Source organism: Xiphophorus maculatus, chromosome 16 (genome assembly GCF_002775205.1).
Source record: "Xiphophorus maculatus strain JP 163 A chromosome 16, X_maculatus-5.0-male, whole genome shotgun sequence".
NCBI classification, from domain to species: Eukaryota; Metazoa; Chordata; class Actinopteri; order Cyprinodontiformes; family Poeciliidae; genus Xiphophorus; species Xiphophorus maculatus.
Genome location: NC_036458.1, coordinates 9,523,082 through 9,546,923, shown reverse-complemented (window position 1 = coordinate 9,546,923; position 23,842 = coordinate 9,523,082). Strand labels below are relative to the sequence as shown.

At 39.0% G+C, this 23,842-nt stretch overlaps 1 protein-coding gene across 2 annotated transcripts in view; it reads left to right on the top strand.

Annotated features, from left to right (window-relative positions):
* The window catches only part of LOC102216797 (collagen alpha-1(XI) chain), a 52,375-nt gene extending 32,431 nt beyond the window's left edge, over positions 1-19,944 (top strand). For both annotated transcript variants that reach the window (XM_023348934.1, XM_023348932.1), the window contains exons 28-67: positions 256-300; positions 431-484; positions 566-673; positions 1,830-1,883; positions 2,227-2,280; positions 2,387-2,431; positions 2,608-2,661; positions 2,944-2,988; positions 3,086-3,139; positions 3,269-3,322; positions 3,519-3,572; positions 3,679-3,786; positions 4,085-4,174; positions 4,382-4,435; positions 4,626-4,733; positions 4,990-5,097; positions 5,203-5,256; positions 5,419-5,472; positions 5,551-5,658; positions 5,743-5,796; positions 9,132-9,185; positions 10,491-10,544; positions 10,625-10,678; positions 10,792-10,899; positions 10,998-11,051; positions 11,140-11,193; positions 12,357-12,410; positions 12,517-12,570; positions 12,672-12,779; positions 12,872-12,925; positions 13,053-13,106; positions 13,194-13,301; positions 13,382-13,435; positions 13,717-13,752; positions 14,187-14,240; positions 14,338-14,638; positions 14,742-14,854; positions 14,973-15,041; positions 15,956-16,189; positions 16,414-19,944. In XM_023348934.1, coding sequence (XP_023204702.1) covers positions 256-300; positions 431-484; positions 566-673; positions 1,830-1,883; positions 2,227-2,280; positions 2,387-2,431; positions 2,608-2,661; positions 2,944-2,988; positions 3,086-3,139; positions 3,269-3,322; positions 3,519-3,572; positions 3,679-3,786; positions 4,085-4,174; positions 4,382-4,435; positions 4,626-4,733; positions 4,990-5,097; positions 5,203-5,256; positions 5,419-5,472; positions 5,551-5,658; positions 5,743-5,796; positions 9,132-9,185; positions 10,491-10,544; positions 10,625-10,678; positions 10,792-10,899; positions 10,998-11,051; positions 11,140-11,193; positions 12,357-12,410; positions 12,517-12,570; positions 12,672-12,779; positions 12,872-12,925; positions 13,053-13,106; positions 13,194-13,301; positions 13,382-13,435; positions 13,717-13,752; positions 14,187-14,240; positions 14,338-14,638; positions 14,742-14,854; positions 14,973-15,041; positions 15,956-16,189; positions 16,414-16,560 — 3,177 coding nt within the window. In that variant the 3' untranslated portion in view covers positions 16,561-19,944. The remainder of the gene's footprint in view (positions 1-255; positions 301-430; positions 485-565; positions 674-1,829; positions 1,884-2,226; positions 2,281-2,386; positions 2,432-2,607; positions 2,662-2,943; positions 2,989-3,085; positions 3,140-3,268; positions 3,323-3,518; positions 3,573-3,678; positions 3,787-4,084; positions 4,175-4,381; positions 4,436-4,625; positions 4,734-4,989; positions 5,098-5,202; positions 5,257-5,418; positions 5,473-5,550; positions 5,659-5,742; positions 5,797-9,131; positions 9,186-10,490; positions 10,545-10,624; positions 10,679-10,791; positions 10,900-10,997; positions 11,052-11,139; positions 11,194-12,356; positions 12,411-12,516; positions 12,571-12,671; positions 12,780-12,871; positions 12,926-13,052; positions 13,107-13,193; positions 13,302-13,381; positions 13,436-13,716; positions 13,753-14,186; positions 14,241-14,337; positions 14,639-14,741; positions 14,855-14,972; positions 15,042-15,955; positions 16,190-16,413) is intronic.
* The last annotated feature ends 3,898 nt before the right edge of the window (positions 19,945-23,842 follow it).

The following is a 23,842-nucleotide window of genomic DNA, read 5'->3' as shown; positions in this document are numbered from 1 at the left end:
TGGCTGTACTTTGCTGTAGAATGGTTGTGATAAATAAATATGAGAGATAATTGAGATTAAAAAAGCAACCAAGTGTCACTTCAAGAGAAAGTCAACAGATTAATTGTTAATAAGTAAATGTTTTAGACTGAGTATATTATTCAAATAAAAATTAAACCGAGATCCAAAATTAGGTCGATAATATGTATATTCTTCAGAATTTGATTGTGATTCTTGTCATGTTATAATTACATCTCTTGTTGTTGTTTTTCACAGGGAGCAGATGGGGTTAGAGGTCTAAAGGGGAGCAAGGGAGAAAAAGTGAGAAAATTCAATTTATTTTTTCTGCCATGTTTTTAGACTGTAAATTGTGACCAACTTCTCAAACTGTATTGCAATAAGATGATGTAAAAGCTGTCACTACTTGTCACATCTCCTTGATGAATGTTAGGGAGAAGATGGCTTTCCAGGAGCAAAGGGTGACATGGGTATTAAAGGAGACAGGGTGAGAATCCCATCTAATTGCAACTACTTGCAGAGAAAAAAAGAATTATCCCTCATTGTTCCTCACATATTTGGACTTTAGGGGGATAGTGGTGCTCTTGGTCCTCGTGGAGAAGATGGACCTGAAGGACCTAAAGGTCAGTCTGGACTTGTGGGAGATGTGGGAACCCCTGGCGTAGCAGGGGAGAAGGTATGTGTTTATTGTTGTTATTCCTTTTTACGTTTCTGCTAGACCGATTGTTATGCACTGCTCTTTAGACACCACTTCCCTGAACTGTGAAGTTCAACAAGGCTGGATTCTGGGCCCATTATTATCTTCTTTTCACATTCCTTCTCTTTATAGTACTATTCAGTTTATTTTTCCTGATAGTTCTTATCGCATCTAAGCCGATGAGATCCACATTTCTCTCTCTTTCAAGACACCAGCTGGAGAATTTCTCCATCCTTGCCCAGTGTTTGTCACACATTAGTGACCAGTCATTTTCTGTTTTTTACATTTTCCACTTATGCTTCTCAGAGCACTTCTGCAGTGTACAGCAGACCGGAGCAGAGTAGAAACGCAAGCAGTGTAAGGCCAAAGATACTGCCGGTGTCCGATTTTTCATGGTCCAATTAGAAAAATCGGATCATGATGTTTTCTGATCTCCTGCCTGACATGCAGGCATTACAATGCAGGCTCCTGCTCGACAGTCTGTCAATGCACCACCAGACAGTATTCGTGCAACAGTAAATACCAGAAATCCTACCAGTGTAAACAGAATCTGGCCCAGCAGTAAACAGAAAGCTGTAGTTGATTGCTGTTTCACTCTCTCTTTTTTTTGTACTTCTGAGATTCTACTTTTTTTTATGAGGAAAATATTTTAGTTTACGTTTTCCCCAAAGCGGATGTGTTTTACTTTGCCACTTCCTGTCTCACTTATGACATTCCCATTGCGGCATAGCTCCAAACAAAATACACCTCTGGTTCATCTCGGTCAGACAGTCGGAGACGCAGTGAATCGTGACCGCTCTGCTACTCTGTTCTAATTGCTGCGTATGCCATCTGACCCTATTTTCCATCTGATTGGATTCCACAATGTATCTGGTGTGTTCAGGGTTAGAGGTGTTAAAAGGTGTCGTTTTGAGATTTTGTCAAAAATATGTTTATTCCATACGTTATTTTTTTAAAATGTCCAATGTGAGATTATGGCACTGCAAAAAACAGGAAATTATTTTCTTCTTCTGACATCCCTTATAAATCTTTAGATTGGAGGGTGCTTTCTTTGTTGTCCTTTGCTGTAAGAAAAGTGCTGAACAACCCTTTTTTTCAGTCCTCATGTTTATCTCATGTCTTTCTCTCTTTCCAGGGTAAACTCGGGGTGCCTGGTCTGCCAGGTTACCCCGGACGACAAGGTCCTAAGGTGATTTTACATTAAGGAGCTATTACCATCAGTCAATGCACTCTCACGTCCCTCTATCAGAGCTTTAGGCTGCTATAGATATGTGCCTTTGCTAGACTGTTTCCTGTCTTATTAAAAATAAAGTATGATAAATGGCATATTCAGAAAGACTATTTTATTTATAGTTCATTAGTGACATCTATTCATTACATGTTGATGAATGATGTATTTAAGGCTGTGTTGGGCTCATGGATTAGATTTGCTTTAATTTGATACAGTGGTTAATTATAAGTTAATGAGACATTGGGGATGACGTATGATAAATGGAGCGCTAAGGCTGATTAACTTTCACTTGTGTCTTCAGGGATCACTTGGCTTCCCTGGTGTGACCGGATCCCTCGGAGAAAAAGGAAGAAGGGTAAATATTACCCTAACACTTTAGTCGATATCACATCGCATGCAGCTCCATGTTGGTGATAAATAATCATGTAAGTGATAAATATTTGTTGACCATTACAATGCAGGGTCCTGCCGGTCAGCCGGGTTCTGGGGGTCAAAGAGGTCCTAACGTAAGAACGCTAATTATACGTACAATGTTTATGTCTAAGTAGGTGCCACAAGGTAATTACAAGTTGTGGTAGTGACTTGAACCAGCAGATCTCTGTTTGGTTTTCAGATCTTTAGATATTTATCTTCCACCTCTAGACATGCATGCACTAATAAGACAGATGCTTGTTTTCCAAAGGGATCCCGGGGGGGAAGAGGAGCAAAGGGGCCAACTGGAAAGCCTGGAGAAAAGGTGAGCTTTGTGGCATAAACACAAACATGCACTTGCAGTTATACATACATAAACACACCTGGCTGCCTCATAAAGTATGGATGAATGCGTCGACCGTGATGGAGCGGGTTGTTACTTTTCACTTCTAGATGACAGGCCATCTGGCATAATGAAAACATGCTGTCTGGCAGGGGGTGCCTCAGTCTATGTTCTCACATAGAAGAGTTAAACAGAAAAATAAATATTTAAGCGAATGACGTTAAACTGAGTTTCTGTCTATGTTTTGCTCTTTCCTCCTGTAAGGGATCTGCTGGACAAGATGGTCCTCCAGGATCTCCCGGAGAACAGGTGAAGATTTGTTTATTGGATGAGACTGACTGGAAATAATCTGAAGGCTGATAAACCTTTTGGAAAGGGAGTTTGACAAACTGTGTTCTTGTTTTAGGGTCCTCAAGGGCCACAGGGTCAAAACGGAGAAACAGGACCTAAAGGACCCAATGTAAGTAGGTTAAGTGTTTGCCATGTGATTTGACGTTTCTCATTTTCTATGTGTACTTTTCACCTAAACCATTCCAAGGTATTTCAGTTAAGTATGTAGAAAAACAAAACAGCAAAACTTTGTTTTCAGGGTCTACCAGGAAAGGACGGATTACCAGGTCATCCAGGTCAGAGAGGAGAAGCAGTGAGTCATTTTTCTATCTAAAAGAAATGCCCCAAAGAGAGGATTAAAAATGTTATTAAGAGTGCATGCGCTGAGTAGATTCTGCTGAGATTAAACATGTTCTATTGATTCTAATAAAATATGCCTTCAACTCTGGAAAGTACTCTGATTCAACTTAACTCAAGTTCAGACTAACAAACTTATGTTTTTTCTTCAGGGCTTCCAAGGCAAGACTGGACCTCCTGGGCCCCCAGGGGTCGTTGGGCCACAGGTAAGCAGATTTCTCTAAAACATTTCACAGATGTTGATTTTTTAGTAAGCTGTTGTTTAAACAAGGTGATTTTAATTAGCTGTTACATAGCGCGTTTTATCTTCAGGGGAAGTCTGGTGAGACAGGGCCAGCTGGAGATAGAGGCCATCCAGGTTCACCAGGACCACCAGGTGAGCATGGTTTACCAGGAACTGCTGGAAAGGAGGGGGCCAAGGTGAGTGCTATTCATCACATTGACAGGTCACCTACTATCATGAATAATACGGTTAGATAAAGCCCAAGGACTCTCTTTAGCTCTGTCTGAATATCTTATCCTCTCAGTCTAATCCTGACTTCTAATTAAGTGACAATTTTACAGAGGGAAGCTCGAGGCGTTAAGCGTATTTTGAATCATGAAAGACAGACACACTTTCTCAATATGACTTGCTGTTTCTGTGCAATTGTTGACAGCTTGTGTCTGCTAGCTACTTGTCATGTATCTAACCCCAGGGGTGGTCGTGTGTTGGCATTAGGGAGATCCGGGTCCAGCGGGAATCCCAGGAAAGAGTGGCCCTCCTGGACTGAAAGGCTTCAGAGGAAGCAGAGGGACCCCTGGTGCAATGGTAACACAAACTTCCAAACATCTTATGTCCTCGCCTGCTCTGACGTTTAACAGAAATGTGTCTCTTTGATTTGGATTACAGGTGAAGTATTAGAGAAATAGGTTTCTATATATAGAAAGGCTAAAGTAGTCACAAACTCATTGAATGGTACAAGGTACTCGTTGCTTGATTGTGACTGTGATTTTTTATTTTTTATTTTTTTTGCAGGGCTCTGCTGGTCTCAAAGGTGGAGAAGGTCTACCTGGTGTTGCAGGGCTTACTGTAAGTTTAATTTTAAGAAATTGCCTTCCATACCATTTTCTGACCTGTGTTGATGCAATACAGAATGGTAAGACTCATAAAACAGCAGGCTGTTCCTATGGTGACCATTGATTGTGGCCACTGCATTAAATAAAACAGTGATTCATGTGACATTCTCACTTCAGCTCATCTCAGCTCGTTTTATTTTCAGGGTGCTGCTGGAGAGAGGGGTCCCGCTGGGCCTGCTGGAGCAATTGGCCCGCCAGGACGAGCAGGCGGTGTGGGCCCTGCTGGGCCGAGTGGAGAGAAAGGCATGCCAGTAAGAGCTGGGAAAATTTCAGTTTTTTTTTCTCAGTTCACCCTCACCTCCTACCACTAGGTATAAAAATGTTTTGAAAGTGTCATTATGAGAAAAGTGAGGGAAGACAGTTTGAGGGACAAAACGCAAACGCAATCTTGGTAGTGATTTTCCTGCATGATATGACACATTAATCAAAATGTCACGATGATATGAGAGCAATGGGTACCACTTGTGCAATTGCTAGATGTGTGCTGTGTTCCTATCTGTTCATTAGGGAGAGAAGGGAACCATTGGGCCCGCTGGGCGCGATGGGGAGTCGGGACCTGCAGGGTTGCCAGGGGTTGCAGGACCTCCTGGACCTCCAGGGGAGGACGGAGATAAGGTAGTTGTATTAGACAGTAAGTCTAAACTGCAGCTCTACTCTATAGTCCATGCAGATTTTCTGGCTTAGCTATTTATGAGTTGTTTTATACGTTTAAATCTGCAGGGTGAGACTGGTGGACCAGGCCAAAAGGGCAGCAAAGGAGACAAAGGAGAATCTGTAAGTTAAATTTCCATGGAATAATTTCCATGTAAATTTCCATGTAAAAAGCCTAAATTTCAACTTCTTGACATCTTAACCATGAATCTCAATGATAACTCATCCTGTGCTGCAAATGACATCAGACATGTCTCAGTGAATGTGGGTTGAATTTGTTTTCAGGGACCTCCGGGACCTGTTGGGATTCAAGGACCTGTGGGCCAACCAGGACCATCTGTATGAATCACTTCTAAATCATAAGCGAGTGTTTTTTACATTTTTTTCTGGTGTGCTAATTATTTCTGGTTATTTCAGGGGACAGATGGTGAGCCAGGCCCTCGAGGTCAAATGGGCCTGAATGGACCTAAAGGGGATGAAGGATCTAGGGGCTTTAAGGGACCACCTGGCCCCTTTGGATTACAGGTAAAGATAATTATCAGATAGCTTAAAGCTTCACATCCTTTGTGAATTAACAGTTAAAATTTAATCTCACTTTCTTGCTTGTAGGGAATGCCAGGACCGTCAGGGGAGAAAGGAGAGAGTGGGAATGTTGGTTCAATGGTGAGTTTAGCAGTCAATAACCTAAAATCTATGGCCTTGAGCTGGAATCAACAGTCCTTAAATGTGACAACACCATTGACAATTGATTTGACGCTTCAATGACTAAAGATGTCGTGTGAAAAATATCAAGCAGTTCCAGATATTTTCTGGAGAGTTTGTACATTTTTCTTCACTTCTTTGGTGCCTACTTTTCATTCTGTTCTTCATCCTCTGTCAACATTAAACTAATAACTTAGTCCTCAGTTATTAATTGTCTGTTATGTTTGTCTGATGCGATTGTCCTGCAACAACTAGGTCTACATTCCAGCATCTTCCATTGTGCCATGTGACAAAAGCTATTATAATTTATGTATGTATTTTATATCATATACTCGGGTAATAGCACTATGATTTTTGAAATCATATAATGTGTGCCAGGCTTAAATAAATGACCCCCTTCTGTCAGCTATTCTTACCATTTTAGCCACAACTCAAACCTATGGATGTCCCACAGAATCTGTTTGCTGTTTTCAATATTTGTTTCTCTTTGGTGTCACCATACATTGTCTTTAGTGCTGTTTTTATACAGTACAGGATTACTGATTCTACTTTGTTAAATTTATTGTTATATGCACAAATTTGTTAGTGGGTCAGAGAGGGGATCCGAGCTACTCATTTTACATTTGTTTATTTCTAATGGGGGAACTGGTGCCCATGCAAATTTCCAAGAAACAAAATTACCTCCCTGAATGAATCAAATTTGTATGCGGAGGTTCCACTGTGTTCAAATACTAATACTCAGCTTTGTTTTCCCTTCGCTTCACACCAGTGAGCTTGAAATAGTTTTGGTAATACTGGGATGCCAGGACTCATGACGAGAGTACATAATAGTAAGAGATAAACAGGCACCGCACAAATGTGTTTACTTTGTTTCTTAAAAACACTGTCCCACAGGATATGGGGTTTTCAGCATGAACATAAACCACCTTCCTGAAGAACCCAGAAATGACCTCACTAAGCCACAAAGTTGTCGGGTTTCTATAGCTGTCAGCTTAGTTTTTTGCTAGGTTATGTTTGTGGTTTGGTTGCATCACATCTATGCTGTTCAGAATCTTTCTGTTGGACCTGATGAGTTCCATTTTATTCCCCAGAGAACCTTCATTGGCTACTGTTACCTTTAGATTCCCCACCACTGACTCTTAGTTGTTTTGGTTGATTTCTGACTCCTGTTTCTACTCCTACTGCCCCTGCTCAGTTTTAAATTTTTGTCTATTTTTTTTTTTTACTCCAAGACATTTTCTTTCCTCCCAGACATCCAGGAATTACCTTTGGATGAAGTTTTGCTGCTTAGCTTTCTGTCAGATTTCTATTGTCTAATGCTAGTATTTTTTCAGATATTCACCAGTTCTTCTCTCATTTTATTGCCAGTCATACCAGTCATCACTATGGTTTTCTCTCTGCTTCACCCCTTTTTGGGTTTTTCTGAATATCCAAGGTCATCTTGTTTCATTTGTTTCCAACTACATTGCAAATCATGACACTCCTCCTTACATGCAGCACAAGTTTTTATAATTGTGCTGCAGTCAGTTTCAGCTTTGTGTGAACTACATGTAGTACCTGGCCAATTCACCTAATCTTATTAAACTTTGATTAGTTACGGCCATTAAGTTAATTAGGAACAGCTGTGCTGTTTGTGTTGCCGGGTGTCAAACTCTGATGACTGTCATTAACATCGGCTTCCTCCAATCCCAAGTGGTTTCTAATTGTGGGAATGAGTTTGTGCTGAGACTCTTTTCAGACATATTTAAAGATAAGTTTATCTGGGCTTTACATTTCGATTGGTAAACTGAGGCAACTGCACAGAAATTAGGAGGAAATGTGTACTCTTTGCTTCAAGCTTTTATACTTCGAGCTTCTTCTCCAGTCCAATAGCTTTGGTAATGTGGAGCCTTCCATCTAAATTTCTGTTCTCCTTTAGAAAACGCCTTGGTGAGAGAAGATAATTAGATTTTTCTGTTACAGAAATAAACATAGGTGTAACTAATAATGCTAATTATTCCTCAGCTTCCGGTTATAATTGCTGTAATCTAAACCAGGATGCCAACATATGCAGAGACAAATGGAGAGACTGGAACAGGGATTTATCACAATCACTGCCCAACAGGACCGTTAACAAATAAATGATTCTTAACTAAGAGCAATAGTCATTAAAACTCAGTTTTTCTCTGACTAGTTTTGTGTCTTTTGCAATCTCTTTGTCGAATCTCAGCACTGGTTATATTCTATAAAAATATCGGAATAGTAATGAAGGTTTACCTGAAAGAATTAGCTTTACATTTACAGTTTGAATCAGTGTTTTCAACAGCAAAAGTCCACTACGTCATGTGGAAAAAAGATGAGCCAAAAGAGTGAACATGGTGGCTCAGCGTGCAAAAGGAAAAGCATAAAAGAGAAAAGTAGTGACAGAAAGAAGCATTGGAGTGGAAGGAAGAGGCGGGGCGCTCATTGTGAGCAGGAAGACAGTGTGACAGCTGCTAATCAGATTAGCCTCAGCCTTGCCCGTCTAATGAGCATCCTCCTTTGTGACAGTCATCTTGCAACGCTGTCAGCCATGAACACACGCTCAACAAGATTCTCTATAGCTTGCCTTCTCCGCAGTCAGATTAGGGAGGGAATGCATTAAAATGGAACCAAAACAAGAGAGAGAGAGAGAGATGGAGGAGAGGGGAGATGCTGAGGACTCAGTGGGAAAGTTTTATTCATGTGTCACTGTTGCGGATCACAGAGTTCTCCCCCTAACGCTGAAATGTTTCTGTGCCAGAAGGATATGTGTTTCCTTCAGTCCCACATGGTCTCTCCCTGGGCAGATTGTCTGTCTCTCTGTTTCAGAGTCTTTACAACACAAGGTTCCCTCTAAGACTTGAGAGTGATTCAGAGCACAGCTCAACATCAACTCAACTAAAACCGAAGCCAAGGACTGTTAAGATTAATTGCTTGGTGCTCTCTTAAGCTGCACAGACAAGTCAAATCACATGCTCTCCCTGGCTGAGAGAATATGCTCGAGCATATTGCGGGCGAGAGGTTTCTTATTAATAAGTGAGAATAAGAGAGAGGCAGTGGGAGGCGAAATGGGAAAAAGTCGGAGCTTTTGTCATTTTGAGGGTAATGACCTGTCTGGACGTCTTCATCATGTCAGTACAATAATAATCAGAGATACTGGGGCCATTGCATAAGCAATCTAGCGATGGCTGACATCTAACTCTTATTTAATTTAGAAGGCACCAGCTCACATTCACTTTGTAATGCTGAATGTTTTATGTGATCCACATAAAAATGTTTCCTTTCTTTCTTGACAGGGGCCTCCAGGACAGCATGGCCCAAGAGGCCCTCAGGGGCCCTCTGGAGCTGAGGTATCATTTCTATAAACGTATCTACGTTAGAATTAGGCCATTTGCTAGATTCCACAGAAACAACATGCACTGAAAAGAATATTGTTCTTCTCAGGATTTATTTTAGTTCATATTAGCATGCTTTTTCTTCCTTGCTGGTAAAATGTTTTTTTTTTCTCTTCATAACATTCATGAAAACATCCAAGTGGAGCATATGTAGATAATTTGTATTCAATTAGATGAATCAGTAAATGCAACAAAAAGCTCCGTCTCATTAGATATTGCAATCAACATAATCAACATCACTGTATATTCAAGCTAGCCTGTTCATGATACATAAATGTGCATATTTTTGCATAATTTGTCATATTTGGGTTTTGCATTCTGTTTAAAACACAACTCTGTGGGATTTGAAAATATGAACTTGTCCTTTTTAATTAGCTGTGTAAAAATGTTAAAAGATGGCACAGTATTTTTACATTTTTTGTGTTAGAAACCTTATGGAAATTGGTTTTGAGAGCCTGTTTTCTTAAACAATGGCCTCGTTCAAAAGGCTGTATTATCATAATGTCAATGCAGTTGCGCTTATTTTCATCTTTTCATGTCTTCTAAGCACGTCTTTAGACATGCTTTCCATGGCCTTTGAAAGTTTAATGATTAAAAAGTATTAGAATGTTATCTCTGTGATAGTTATATTTACGCCTCCATGAATCATTAAGAGGCATTAGGCTATTATCCTGGAGAGGCAGTTATATTTACCTCTAGTAAAGGCTGTCCCTCTGCAGTCTCTTATATTGCTCAATTATTTAGCAGTCAGCTGCAGAGAGCTGTGAGACTCATGCTAGTGCTTTATCACAAGGAACATGGACATGCAGCACTCCAGAGATAGTTCAATCTATAAATAGATTGATACAGAAAAGATAGGAAAGAATGAGATAAGAGACAGATTTAAGAAAAGCTGGTGGCAGCAGGGGTTCAGTGGCTCTGCATGGTTGCCTCTGCCTGACAGAAACTTCACTCGGTCATGCATGTACATGCAGAAACAAAAACCAAACTAAAAAAAAAAAAAAAAACATGAAGAAAAGAAGGTGCCTAGAAGCTTTTATGATTTAAACATTATTCGCAGAAAATGCTAAAGCAGCAACTGCCTTTCTTTACTTTCTTTGTGTGTTGTCTTTGTTTTTCTGTTCCAGTTTCTGCATTGTGAGAGCAAAGATGCTGACAAGCAAAGAAAAAAATACAGCGGAATCACATTTTCAGAAATCAAATGAATATTTAAAACCCGACCTTGTTTTAGTTCAAGCTTTCCTTTTTCATGACACGCAGGGCCCACCTGGTTTGCCTGGAGGAGTCGGTCAACCAGGTCTTGTTGGAGAGAAGGTCAGCAAACCCCTGTGTTCTATTTTCTACAGTACATACTGTAAGCTGTGTTTTGTAGTTAAATGCTCTTTCTTCGTCAGGGTGAGGATGGGGAAGCAGGCGACCCGGGGTTGGTTGGGGAGCCGGGCCCTCCAGTGAGTGACTTTGCTTTTATTTTCTCTTTTTTATTATTGCTCAGAAGCTAAAACTTTAATTTAATTTAGATTTTTCAAAACTATTTTCAACATGGAAATGATTTTCTTTGCAGGGCGTTAAAGGAAATGCTGGCGAGAAGGGAGATGCTGGTCCTTCCGGTGCAGCGGGGCCTCCGGGACCCAGAGGAACACCTGGAGAAGATGGACCTAAAGGCAACCTGGTGAGCAGATGCATCATTTCCTTACAGCTGTTAAAATCAGCCAGTTGGTCTTTAAACGTGAGTCAAGACGTTTTTGATTCAACTTTCTTTGCTCTTAGGGTCCTCTTGGATTTCCTGGAGATTCTGGCCCATCAGGTGAACCAGGAGTCAATGTAAGAATTGATGTTTTAGTTCATCTATTGATAATGTTATGAATTCTATTATTGATGCTGATGTAATTCTATTATTTTTGTCTTTCAGGGGGTTGATGGTTCACCTGGACCTAAAGGGGACAATGGGGAAATTGGAAAAACAGTAAGGAGTCATTTTAGGAACATTTTTACTGTTTCTCTATTAAAGCTCTAAGAAGTCTAGAAGTAAATTTCAGCTATGTAACATGGAACACTTTTCTCGTGGAACTTAATTTCTTCTTACTCAGGCTGATTTTTTTCTTCTGTGCGATCCAAAACTGAGCCAATTCTTTAAATTATGCATGCTGACAGTGAGATGGCCACCCCTCCTATTGTTAGAGTGCTACTGAGTGTGTGGGAGAGAGGCTCCCATCATTAAAATAAAAGCCATGATTTTCAAACACAAAACTTTTTTTTTCTCTGATTCCATAGCAACAATTACACTTTTCAACTCATGTAAAGACACTTCAGACTTTATGGAAAGTACAAAGTTACTTCCAACACAGACTTTTGTATTCGCTTGTTTTTAAGAGGAGAGACAGAGCTGCAGCTGGGATTACAATCTATTGTTCTGCAGCCATAATTTGTTATTATTTCACAGTGTTTACTCTACGAAACAGAATTAAAATCATTCTAAAGTCAGAGGGCGTTTGTGACATTAATACATTTTAATTAGAGCCTCTGCAACATATCACAAAAAAGCACTAACATCTACAAATACATGTGACTCCATGCATTGTTTCTTGTGTTTGTTTAGTGGTGAACAATCATACGGGGTTGTGACTGTTTCAACATCATCACTGCGAAACACTTAAACAATTACCACTTTAAATCCCTAAAAACAACCAGTCTTAACCAGTGTTTACTGCCTCCACATTAAATTTAATAAAAATAGTTAGAGCTAATTGTATGAAAGCATTTGGACGTAAGCACTTGCAAAACACTTAAAGTCATGAAGAGTAAACAGTAAACTATAAAGTTGTGGTTACAAGAAAGCTACAAAAACACATGAACTGTAGATGAGTTTAGAGTGCGAGATGACTGAAATGAATGCTGGAAATATTCAAACAACAGGAAATGTACATCATACTCCCATCATAAAACTCCACCTGCAGTTTCGTGTAAAACGCTACCTCCCGTCAGGGCCATCTTCGGGAGTAGATTTCCTCTTAATTTCAGCTCAAGGGAAAGTCTGTTGCAAAGTGAAAATATTGGAACGTTTTCCCTTCAACTGTCACTACGTAATGTAGATGGTTCTGTTGTTTTAATTTCTACCGTTTCATACAGGGACCGCCAGGAGCCTCTGGAGAGCCTGGCCCTCCTGGGCCACCTGGTCGGAGGGTGAGATTAATTTATTGAGCCTATACATGTCTGTAGTCGTGTTATGTGCTTATTCATAGCTAATACTTTCAGTCACTGTCCCAATCACATTCGTTATCTCCACCAGGGTCATGTTGGTGCAGCAGGAAAAGAGGGAAAACAAGGCATGAAAGGAGACAAAGTAAGGAATATAATGTGAAGCTCTGACTATAAGCTCCACTTTTCATTTATAATCTTTCTTCATCGCTTACTGTTGTTTCGCTCTCTGCTTTTGCTCCCAAGGGAGCCACAGGAACTCTGGGTCCAGTTGGAAAGACAGGGCCAGTGGGACCCCAAGGCCATCCAGGAAGGCCCGGTCCAGAAGGCCTTCGAGGCATTCCAGGTCCTGCGGTTAGTATGAATGGACCGCAGAAGCCAAAAATATTGCTGCACTATTTCTATCTCACCATGCTCATGTTCACCCCCATGTTGCCATTTTAAAGGGCGAACAAGGTTTAAATGGACCACCAGGACAGACTGGACCACCCGGACCAATAGTAAGAGGAATTAGCATATTATTAAATGAGACAGAAGATTTTTCCATTACGATGATCATTGTTAAATAAAACCGTACAGAATTTGCAGCACAGTTTCAACCGGCCAACTCTCTACGTTCAATTTTAGGGTCCGCCAGGATTACCGGGATTAAAAGGAGACCCCGGAAGAAAAGGAGAGAAAGTAAGTGCATACTTATTAATGGTTGGAGCTATGTACTCTAATCAGACCCCAGAGAATATTCATGATAAAGTCTGTCACTGTTTGCAGGGCCATGGAGGATTGATTGGTTTAATCGGCCCTCCTGGAGAGGCTGGTGAGAAAGGTGACAGGGGCCTTCCAGGAAGTCAAGGTTTGCAAGGGTCCAAAGGAGATGGGGTAAGTGGTAACCTGTCACAGTATGTTGCACCAGGGGAACATAGTTCCCAACAAATAAAGATTATTGTTTTTACTTCTAGGGCGTGGTCGGCTCATCTGGTCCAATTGGCCCCCCGGGTTTACCCGGACTGTCTGTGAGTGGCTTAACTTGAACAAGTTCTTGCTCTCCTTCATAAATGAATGTATAATTATTCTGCTTCTAAACGTACTAACAAAAAGGATACTCACATTACCTCTCAGATTTGGTTCTTTGTTGCATACATTTCTGACAATCTGTAAAAAGGTAGAAAAAATAGCTGTTCAGGTTGATATTTTGCAGTGCTGGAATAATTCAATATGTCAAAACTTTATAGTTTGAATTAATCTTAATTGTGCTTGTTTTTAATGATTAGTTATTCATTTTCTCAACTCGCAGGGTGCAGCTGGTGAGAAGGGATCTAAGGGGGAGATGGTAAGTATTGTAATCTGTCTTATTTATGTGATCGCACCTCTTCTCGGAAAGCAGCTGCTGGGTCCATGTGCGGGGGACAAAGGACAAAGTACATTTGTTGGGCTAAATGTCCTATGCTTCCTAATCACTGTACACTTCTGTGTTTACGGTATAGCTTTGGCACAAAGCTGTACAGCTTTGATTTTTTTTCTATTAGAGCTTTTTAATAGGATTTGAGTCTGGTGTGTGCGATATTGTTGACAAAAAAGAAACCTGTATTCTGACAGTGAGTGTGTCACGGCTTTGACCACTGAGTACTGATGCACACAGCTGGAAAATCCTATAAGCAGCAGCCATACAGTATCTGCCCGGATAAATTCAGGATTTAGACAAAAGGTGTGAGAGATTCCCGGGGTGAAGTGAGTCAACCCAGTCTCTTGTTGTCTTTATTCCAGGGCTTTGTTGGTCCCAGAGGAGATCGAGGGCCTGCTGGTCCTCCAGGACCCCCAGTGAGTACTTTGGATGATCCACTCCATGGTTTGCTGATTTCATCCTTTTTCATTCTCTTTCACTACTTTTTTTTAAACCATTTTTTCCAACCATCAGGGACCCCCTGCAACATTTGTTCAACCACTGCCAATTCACGAAGGGAGAAGGAAAAGACGAAGGCACTCAGATGAGGCAGGAGGAGCACCCCCGTTGACAGGGGAGGATGTCCGTTTCAACACGGAGGAATTCTTCCAGGGAGATCAGCCTCTGGAAGATGTAGAGGGAATGGAAGAGGTCTTTGCTACCCTCTCTTCCATGAAGAATGATGTGGAACTCATGAGAAAACCTCTGGGGACATTTGAAAGCCCTGCCAGGACCTGCAAAGAGCTCATGATGGTTCAATCGAACTACAAAGACGGTTAGAATATAAATGGTCTTATCTGACACGAATGTGAAGAACAGCGTTTCTTCAAAAATGTAATGTTTTTTGTTTGTGATTGTCTCCAAATTTGCCTTTTTAGGGGAGTACTGGATAGATCCTAATCAGGGCTGTCACCGGGACTCTATTAAGGTCTTCTGTAACTTTACAGCCTTTGGAGAGACCTGCCTCCACCCCGACAAAAAGATTGCTATGGTGAACCTTCAGTCTTTTTCAAAGCCAGGCTTTTGTGATGTTACACTGATGTAACATCACACACACAAAAAAATGTATCACTTGATCCTAAAACTTCAATAAATCTCTCTGTACCCAGGTTAAATTATCCTCATGGAACAAGGAGAAACCAGGAAGTTGGTTTAGCCAATACAGGAGAGGAAAACAGGTAAAATAACTACACAAACAAAATCAATCGGTAATCAATTTTGAATAAACGTGGCATTAAAAGAAAAACACAGTGTTTTCAGGTTATCAAGGCTGAGGCTTTTTAATTGATATCTGTGCATAAAAATGATTGTGAAGGCCTATGAAGACTAATTTACTGCTCATTGTCATTTCTTCATTTTACTTTGAAAAAGAATTCATTTAAAATGGTTGCCTTTAATTAGGTAAAATCGTTTTTGCTGTTTGTTTTGCAAATATATAAACTAATATTGATAGATATGTTAGTGTTCCAAGAGTAAAGCAGCGCATTATATCAGGAATTTATTCATGCCAGTGTAAGTGCACACAATATTAATATTGGAAAGAATTGCTTGGATTGCAATAAAAAAAAAAAATCGGCTAATTCTGTAATTAGCAAGCGTGCCAGATCCCAATGCATAATAAATGCATAATAAATTCATTATGCCCTCATTATGAAGGGCAGAGATCGCTAGTGGACAGTGATTGCTACAAAATGTTAAATTAAAAGTACCATAGTATTTTCGTTTGTTCAGTGATAAACATTCACCTTACTTTAACTCTAACCTTAAAAGCAAAGTCTTTTTTTTTTTTAAATGTAAGCTACTTTCATGAAACTCCTGACAATTTCAAGTCCTTTTAGAAACAGTTGTATTTTGGCAGCATTTGATTTAAGCTGTGAGAATAATTCAGACGAATGCGCAGTACAGCTGTTTCCCATTGACGAGCATTCATGGCTTCTCATGAGCAGCTGCTTGGAGGTTTTTTTGATCTAATTTTTGAGGGAAAAGCTGTTTTTTGTTTGTTTGTACTGCTTTATTATTAAAATGAATCAAGCATACTTTTCATTTGTCCTAAAGCTTAGCACACTAATGGTTGTGTCTGTGTGCCATCCAGTTTTCCTACATTGACAACGATGGGAACCCCGTGCATGTAGTTCAGCTGACCTTCCTTAAGCTGCTAAGTGCCACAGCCAGGCAGAGCTTCACCTATACCTGTCAGAATTCAGCTGGCTGGTTTGACAGCGCCTCCCGCTCCTACCAGCATGCTCTCCGCTTCCGGGGAAGCAACGGCGAGGAGCTGACACAAGCCAAGAGCCCCTTCATTGCAACAGTGCACGATGGATGCCAGGTCAGTGCTGGCACATGTCGGAGGAAAAGACAGGCTGCACAAAGTGGAATTAGCATTAATTAGAGTAATGTGCATGTCGACAGTGTTGCTGTTGTCAGCTGGATTGAATACATTTGTAACCATCAAATCCCTAACCTAATTAGTGATTCAAGCTAAAGGGGGGGTGGGACTGGTGAAATTAACCCAAGCGGATGCCAATAATGATTTCCATTTTTCTTCTCCAGTCTCGCAAAGGCCAGGAAAGGACTATTTTAGAGATTGTCTCCCCCTCAGCAGAGCTGCTCCCCGTTATAGATGTTGCTCCAGCAGACTTTGGCAGCAACAGCCAGAAGTTTGGATTCCAAGTTGGACAAGTCTGCTTCAACGGCTAAACCCATCGACAGCCACAAACACAGAAGACCTTCACAGTATGAGTTAAAAAAAAAAAAAAACTGGGCTGGCCACACAGCGTCAAGTTTTTCATTGTGGGATTCTGGTATATTATTTAAGACTCGTCAGCATTTTTTGTAATATTTTTGTGAATTTCTAACAATAAGAAAAATAGCAAGAAAAAAAATATGCAGCAGTGAGGACAAAAGGGAATTATAGCATTTAAAAATATTTAATATCTTTTCTTGTGGGCTATAAATGACTCTCTGGATTTAGAAGGGTTACTCTGCTGCACAAAACAGAAGCAGTAGCAGTCATAAACAACAAAGATGTGTGCAGTAAAGGTCTATATTTTTTACAGCAGCATAGGACAGTTAGTTTGGATGTTTCAGATAAATGATCTACCCGCCTGCTAGCTTCCTGCAAAATCCAAGACTGATTAAATCTGAATTGCAATACTCATCTGCATGTTTGCATTTCTCAATAATGACAATTGCAAAGCAGTTGTGAAACAGCAGAGCATATTAATTCCACACCAGCATGTAATTACATTTCTATTTGCAGAGATGATAAATTGTCCTTTTTACCCTTTAACTGCAGTTTGCTCAGTGAATTACCATGTTGTGTATTCATTAGGTGCAGTGAGCTATTGAACCCAACACTTACTTGACCGAATAAGGCTGTTTTCCTTTATGAAATGCTTCCCTCCATAGCCTTCCTAATAGGGGTTTTGAGTCTGTCGTGTTTCTGCCGACCAGAGTTTTGTTTGTATCAGAGCAACATTCACTTAGCAGAGATAAATAATCACTTAGGATGAAAATACATTAACAGACAAACTAAAAGTATGTTGCTTGTAATGTTCTCTAGTCTAAACTGGAAAGCTATACACCAAGAAACATTTCATACATCTTTTGCTGACATAACCTGTTTGCCATTGCCTAACTCAGTTTTTTTTTCTTTCTTTTCCTTGTTCACATGCTGAATTTTGGACAGACATCATAGTTATTCAGGCACAATTTGCTCTTCTGTGGTGCTACAGATAATTCTGTTATTTTTGTGTAATGATGTTTGTGCGCCTCTGTGGGCATGATTATAGGACTGGAGAATGAGAGGTTATTGTTCCTTCAGCAGCACAAGACACTCAAACAGGGCTGGGACTACGGATTTCCGTTTTATTTGCACATCTTCTGGCTGATTGTGTCATTTTCACATAGCCAACGAAAAGATACTGAAGAGTTCGGAGCAACATGGTCGATTGCTCTTAAGGGGAAAATCCACTCGTAAGGCAATTTTTGATATTCCAGGGATTTTCAGAGCAAAACCTAGTATCTTTAAACAACAATCTCTTTAAACTAAAACTTAGAGAGTATAAAAACATGATCTGATTTGGAAACTATCACATTTTAATTGTCACTGTAAAGATAATGGACAATGGCTCTCAAAGATTTGACATTTGTCTTGAAATACCAAGTTTTTTGATGTCAGAAATGAGACTGTTATAAATGAACTACTTTCTTCTATTGTAACATTTATCCTGTACTATGAATTTTAAAAACAATCAAATCCATTTGAAGGGGAAAATATAAAGTGCACCTGGTTGTATAAGCGATGGAAAAGCTGTTTGCACTGTTGCCTTGCAGCAGAAAAACTGCTGGCCTTTCTGAACGGAGTTTGCATATTCTTGTAATGCGTGTGTGGGTTCCCTCCATGCACTCTGGCTTCCTGCCATAGGCCCAAAATATGCAGGTGTAGGTAAGGAAAGGGAAAACATCACTTGTATACAGCACTCTTTAGGTCACCCCACATATTTATGCTAAAAAATTTCTATAGACTCTGGTGAGAACACCCCCAGCTTCATTTTCTCCATATGACGGTCATTCTTTTCTTTATCATTTGGATATATGCTGAGGTGCATATTAATGCAGATGGAAGCACAGTTACATGGCAGCAAGAATGTCCTGGGTTTGAAGCCTGGGGTTTTTCTGCTTGGAGTTTGCATAGTCTAAACTGGAAGCATGGATTCTCCAGCTTCCTCTCACACCAACTCCCCACCACTCTGTAAGGGGTTACAGACAATGGATGTAACCCATTGTCTGCTACAATGGACAATTGTAACGGACAATGGGCTACAATTGTCCGTTACAATTCATCATCCTAATAGCATAATTGCCTAAGTCCTATTTTTTAAAATGGGACAAAGGCAATTGTGTTATTAAGCTGACAGATTGTAACCCACTTGGCATCACAGCGAGTGACGCCAGTGAATTTTTGGCATCATTCGCTGTGATGCCAATAAATGACATATCCCTTCTTTCTCAACTATCTAGCAAAAACCAACCACTCTAGCAAAATACTCAGATTTATCTAAAGACAACAAGTTATCATACTTTCTATCAGATTGTTTTCATCAAATCATAATTTTGCTTTCATTCGTTTCAAAGAAAAGACTGTCTTCAATCATATTTATCTGGAGGAGTAAGAAATTTTGTTTCTTCTAAAACACAACCCATATTTTCTCATTTTTTTAACTTCCGTCACTGTGCAATATTATAGTTAATGCATTTTTTTACATGCTTCTCCTTATTGATACCATTTACAATAACATCATTTTGATCCTTTGAAACTTGTTTACAAACTATAGTTTTAACTTAAGGATTAAAATATGGTAATCAAATGCAAACAAAATCTTTTCCAAACATTTTATCTGTTTCTCATTTTTGTCAGACTCGCTGTAATTGATAACAGGTGTTAACTCACGAAGACTGACTCCTGAAATTGAATCAAATGCTCAGTTGAGTATTCGCTTAATAGTGTGGAATAAGGTTAGCACAGCTTTTCCATTTTACATTCTTTCTTATATTTTTCCCCTTTGTAATTGTACAGGATACATGTTACAGCATATGTGGAAAAAATTAAATGGTTGATCAAAGTCTCATTTTTTACATCTTCAAACTCTAGTATATTTGCATCTTAAGAGCCACTGTGATTCAAAGACTCTGTTTCTACATTCTGGATTAAATATTGTTCTTTGGATTGGCAAACGGAGCAGTGAGATAATGTAGAAATGACATACAGTATGCCTGTAACTTACATTTTTATAGCCAATTTTATCTCAAGCAAGTGAAATTTCTCAGTTCTTAACTACCTCCTCTGACTCAAACAGTAGAGTGCTTAAACAGCATGTGTAACTATACTATTCCATCCTGCTGTTATGTTTGTTTGATGGTGTTTGTGCAGTACAGTTGTTTTCCCCCTCCTCTCCTTGTCAAGCACTGCCCCTCTTGTGTATAGTGTTCATTGTATTAAATTTATAAACTGTACAGTTCTTCCTTGGACTTTCTAACCAACAGCCTGTTGCCTGCAATAAAGTGTATTTTTCAAACGTTGATGTGCAAATAAGCCTACATAATTTTCTTCTGTTTTCTGTTTTTTTATCATCAAATAACCACAGAGCAAGTCTGGGAAAAAACAAAAAACGTCCAGTCAGTCAGAATCTGACTGCTTGCTATTTGTTGCGACGGTGTAGTTCTTCATTACCAATGAGCTCTGGAACATTCACTCAACAAGCTGCAATCAGAAACCCCACACAATCGATGTAATGAAGTCTGATTTGCTCCCCAGTTCATTTATTTCAATTAGCTTTGTTTCAGTCCTCAAGAGGAAAGGCGGTGAGAAGACAGATGGAAGGGACGTATTTGAAGATGAATAGTGAGAACAAACAGCCATGTCTGTAATGAAATGACTGAAGATAAGAAATGCTTTTTGTGGCCTTGCCAGTGAAGATAGAAAGAGCTTCTAAGACTAGAACTCATTTGAAGCCGACAAAAACACTTTGTCAGTTGTGCCAGTGCACAACACATGCATGTTTACATGCACACAAGCGCTGGCTTTGCTCTCTTGTCCCAAATCTTGGCACAAGTCAAGGCTTTCATGTCCTTTAAGGACCATTGTTCAAGGTTAGAATCAATATCAAAGTAAAGGTTACCATGTTTTCTTTCTTGTTTTCACTCTCTTTGACTAAATTGAATTTAACTAGACTAAGCTCTTGGCCAGGAAAGGTCATCTGTTTCCACCACCTTTGAATAATAATAGCAGAAGCACAGAATGATTGACATTATGGTATTTCAACAATGCAATGGCCTTTTTTCTTATTCAGAAATATTGCTCCATCATTCCTATGACATTGCGGATCGAAAGTTTTACAAATCAAAAGTTTACATGTATATATTGTGGGAAATTCCCTGCCCAGATCTATGCAGTGATATGTTCTAAAATTATTTCAGAGAGCTGTAAAACTGTAATGAATTTACAATTAAGCTTTGCATTTCAAACACGTGCAGCCTGTGAAGTAAGAGGAGCCCTTCATCTCTCTGATCTGACGGTTCATTTCCGTAAAAGCTTAGAGGGGCATTGTGAAATTGCTCTAATATGACTAAATAAGCTTTTTGGACAAACACTTACTAGATACACAACATAAAAACAGAAAACTTTGGATGAATAAAGATATCGATCATTGCTCAATCTGTCCTAAAACAAGTGAAAGTGTTGTAGTAGTTCATTTATTATTATTACTTCTGTTGTTGGTTCTATTCAAAGTTATTTAAATATATATATACACTATACAGTGTATATACTGTATATATTTACCCCCTCTCAGGTCAGTTTCAGATCAAACATATTTCAATATCAGTCAATGCTGAAGAAATACTAAGTGAAGTTTTGAAAATATGTGTTTTATTTATTAAGCGGAGCAATATCCAAGCATCTGACCATAGGGGAGAAAGTAATCACTTGTTCAATCATAAATTAATTGCCAATTAATTTGGTTCAGTTTCATCAGCCCAGCCACATCCAGCAATCATAAATCAAGAAATTCAGTAGAACCTGTTTGACATAATGAAGTAGGCTAAAATATCAAATTATGCCCAAATGTAAAGCAATTCCAAAAAATGGGAGAAGTTATTTCTATACTGTAATCTGTGACCATGCTAACCAGCTTGAGCAATAATGGCACGCTCTTCTGTGAGGGTATGAGCAGCATGTACATATGTGATTGACAGAGCTAAGACTCTCCTCTTGGCTCTGATTGGTTGTTTTCTGCCTGAGTGGTTTATTCCTGAAGATTGCTGTAGGACTACAAGAAGGAGGCAAAGGATCTCAACCTTTTCACAGATTATCTGCCTCGTATTAAACTGTCACAACACAGTGACAATTTTAACAAATGTGTGAAAAAGATAAGAATCTTGTACACAATATAGACACAATATAGACAAAGAATCTTTTTTTTTTTGTTTACATCTAGCCAGCTAACAGAATTGTTTTGTCTTGTTTGTGTTGTACTCTATGTGAATGCAATGATTCTGATTGGCTTAGTACTTAATGAAAATATGAAAGCTTACTTTTGTATTATGTGTTGTTTCTAGCTTATTGTCAGGTGTTTTTCTACATTAAAGACACAAGTTAAACACCTATCATAAAACATGATAAATCAAAAGTCAATTTACAGCAAAGCAATATAATCACTAGCATCTTCCAGTAACTGCACATACATCCAGTACACTAATAGTCCTCAGTCCTATATTTAATACAAGCCATGCTAGGCAAGTGATAACATTTAGGATGAGGTGGAAATACTTGAAAGCCACTTTCTACAAAAGCAATTTGTGTTTGAGAAATGAACATGTCATGGAGATAAATAATTGTCTGTCTGACCAAAGATTACAACTCCTAGGGATCAAGAATAAACAAGAATAAATATTCAAGATGCCTAATATGGCCTTGTAAAGATAAATGTACCAATGTTCCCATTTACAACTGTGGAAAGAAGGCCAAGCACAAACACTGATGCATACCAAACACAAGACTGAGATACAAATCTTACTGCTGCATAATACATCGAGTCTAACAGTTTCACAGAACATAAACTTACATACACATCTGAAATGTTTCCAGAGTCAAGAATTGATTAAAATGTTGCTCATATAAATCAGAATCTAACTCACCAGGACCAGAAGTTTTGTTGTTAATCTGTCTTTGCACATTATTTAGCTCATCTGTACTGACAAGAACACAACCTAGAGCAAAAGATACACTGTGTATAGTCAATGACTTATTGATCTGACTTATTCCTTGCTGTCTTTTAAGATATGAAGAAGATATAAAATACACAAAGTGCTGCTTTAAGTTTTATAATCACAGCAATAATGCATTTGGTAATATATTGTCCTGAAAATATGCACCAAAAATGCATTTTGTACCAACATTCAAACATAATGTTGGTGTTATTGTCAGAGGCTGCTTTGTTTCTGTAAGATCTGAAATACTTGTCATAGTTGATAAGAGCAAAAAATTCTCTCTACCACAAACCTGAAGAAAAATGCTTGGAAATCTGTCTGTAACTTCAAGCTCGAGCAAGTTTAACTCTGAATTGCTCAGAAAAACAAAATAAAAGGTTTTGAGAGAGCTTAGTCTACGCCTGGACATACATTTGATTTGGATGCTGTGGTTACACTGCATATATTTTTCACCGTAAAAGTCTGAGAAGACAAAGTACAATGACCTATCTAATAATTAAAATTGGAATAATTATTTTAAAGTCACTTCTAATAGAATAAAAATATATTTTTATGGAACAATTGAGATAAAAATTACAAGATAAATGCTGAATTGACAAGCACTTTTCTAATAATAATTCTCCCTGAAAGTGTAATGAGATTATGATTCATTTCTAAAGAACAGACTGGGGAGTGTTTAATGAATAAATCATTACACAAAAATTAGTTCAATATCAGATTGGGCTGTATAACTGATACACAGTTATACAGCCCAATCTGTTAATAAGTGTTTCATTAGCAGCTCTGAATCAAATGGTGATAACAAACTAATTATTAATCACACATCAAAGACTGTAGCGCCCCAGTATAGAAAAGTTACCTCTCATAACTTGAACCCCTTGTGATTGCAGTGGAAATACTGTGAAAACTAAAAGTCAAATGAGCCTTGAATAATGATCATGCAATTATTTTTCAGGCTTTTGCCTTCATTTCAAGCTTCTAAAACCCTTTAATACCTTTTATTAAAATTAATTTTGTGTTTGTCTCTGTTTTAGGTTGCAGCCAGTGAGTAAAGTCATAGCAGTTCACATACTGAGAGGACTCATTTTGATTCCATTATTAGTAGCCATTTAGGCCTGATGTACTTCTCGAGGCAAGAAATATTAAGTAGTAAATGTAAATGCTCTAAATGTGTCACAACAGACTACATAGTTAGGGCCATTATTTGTCA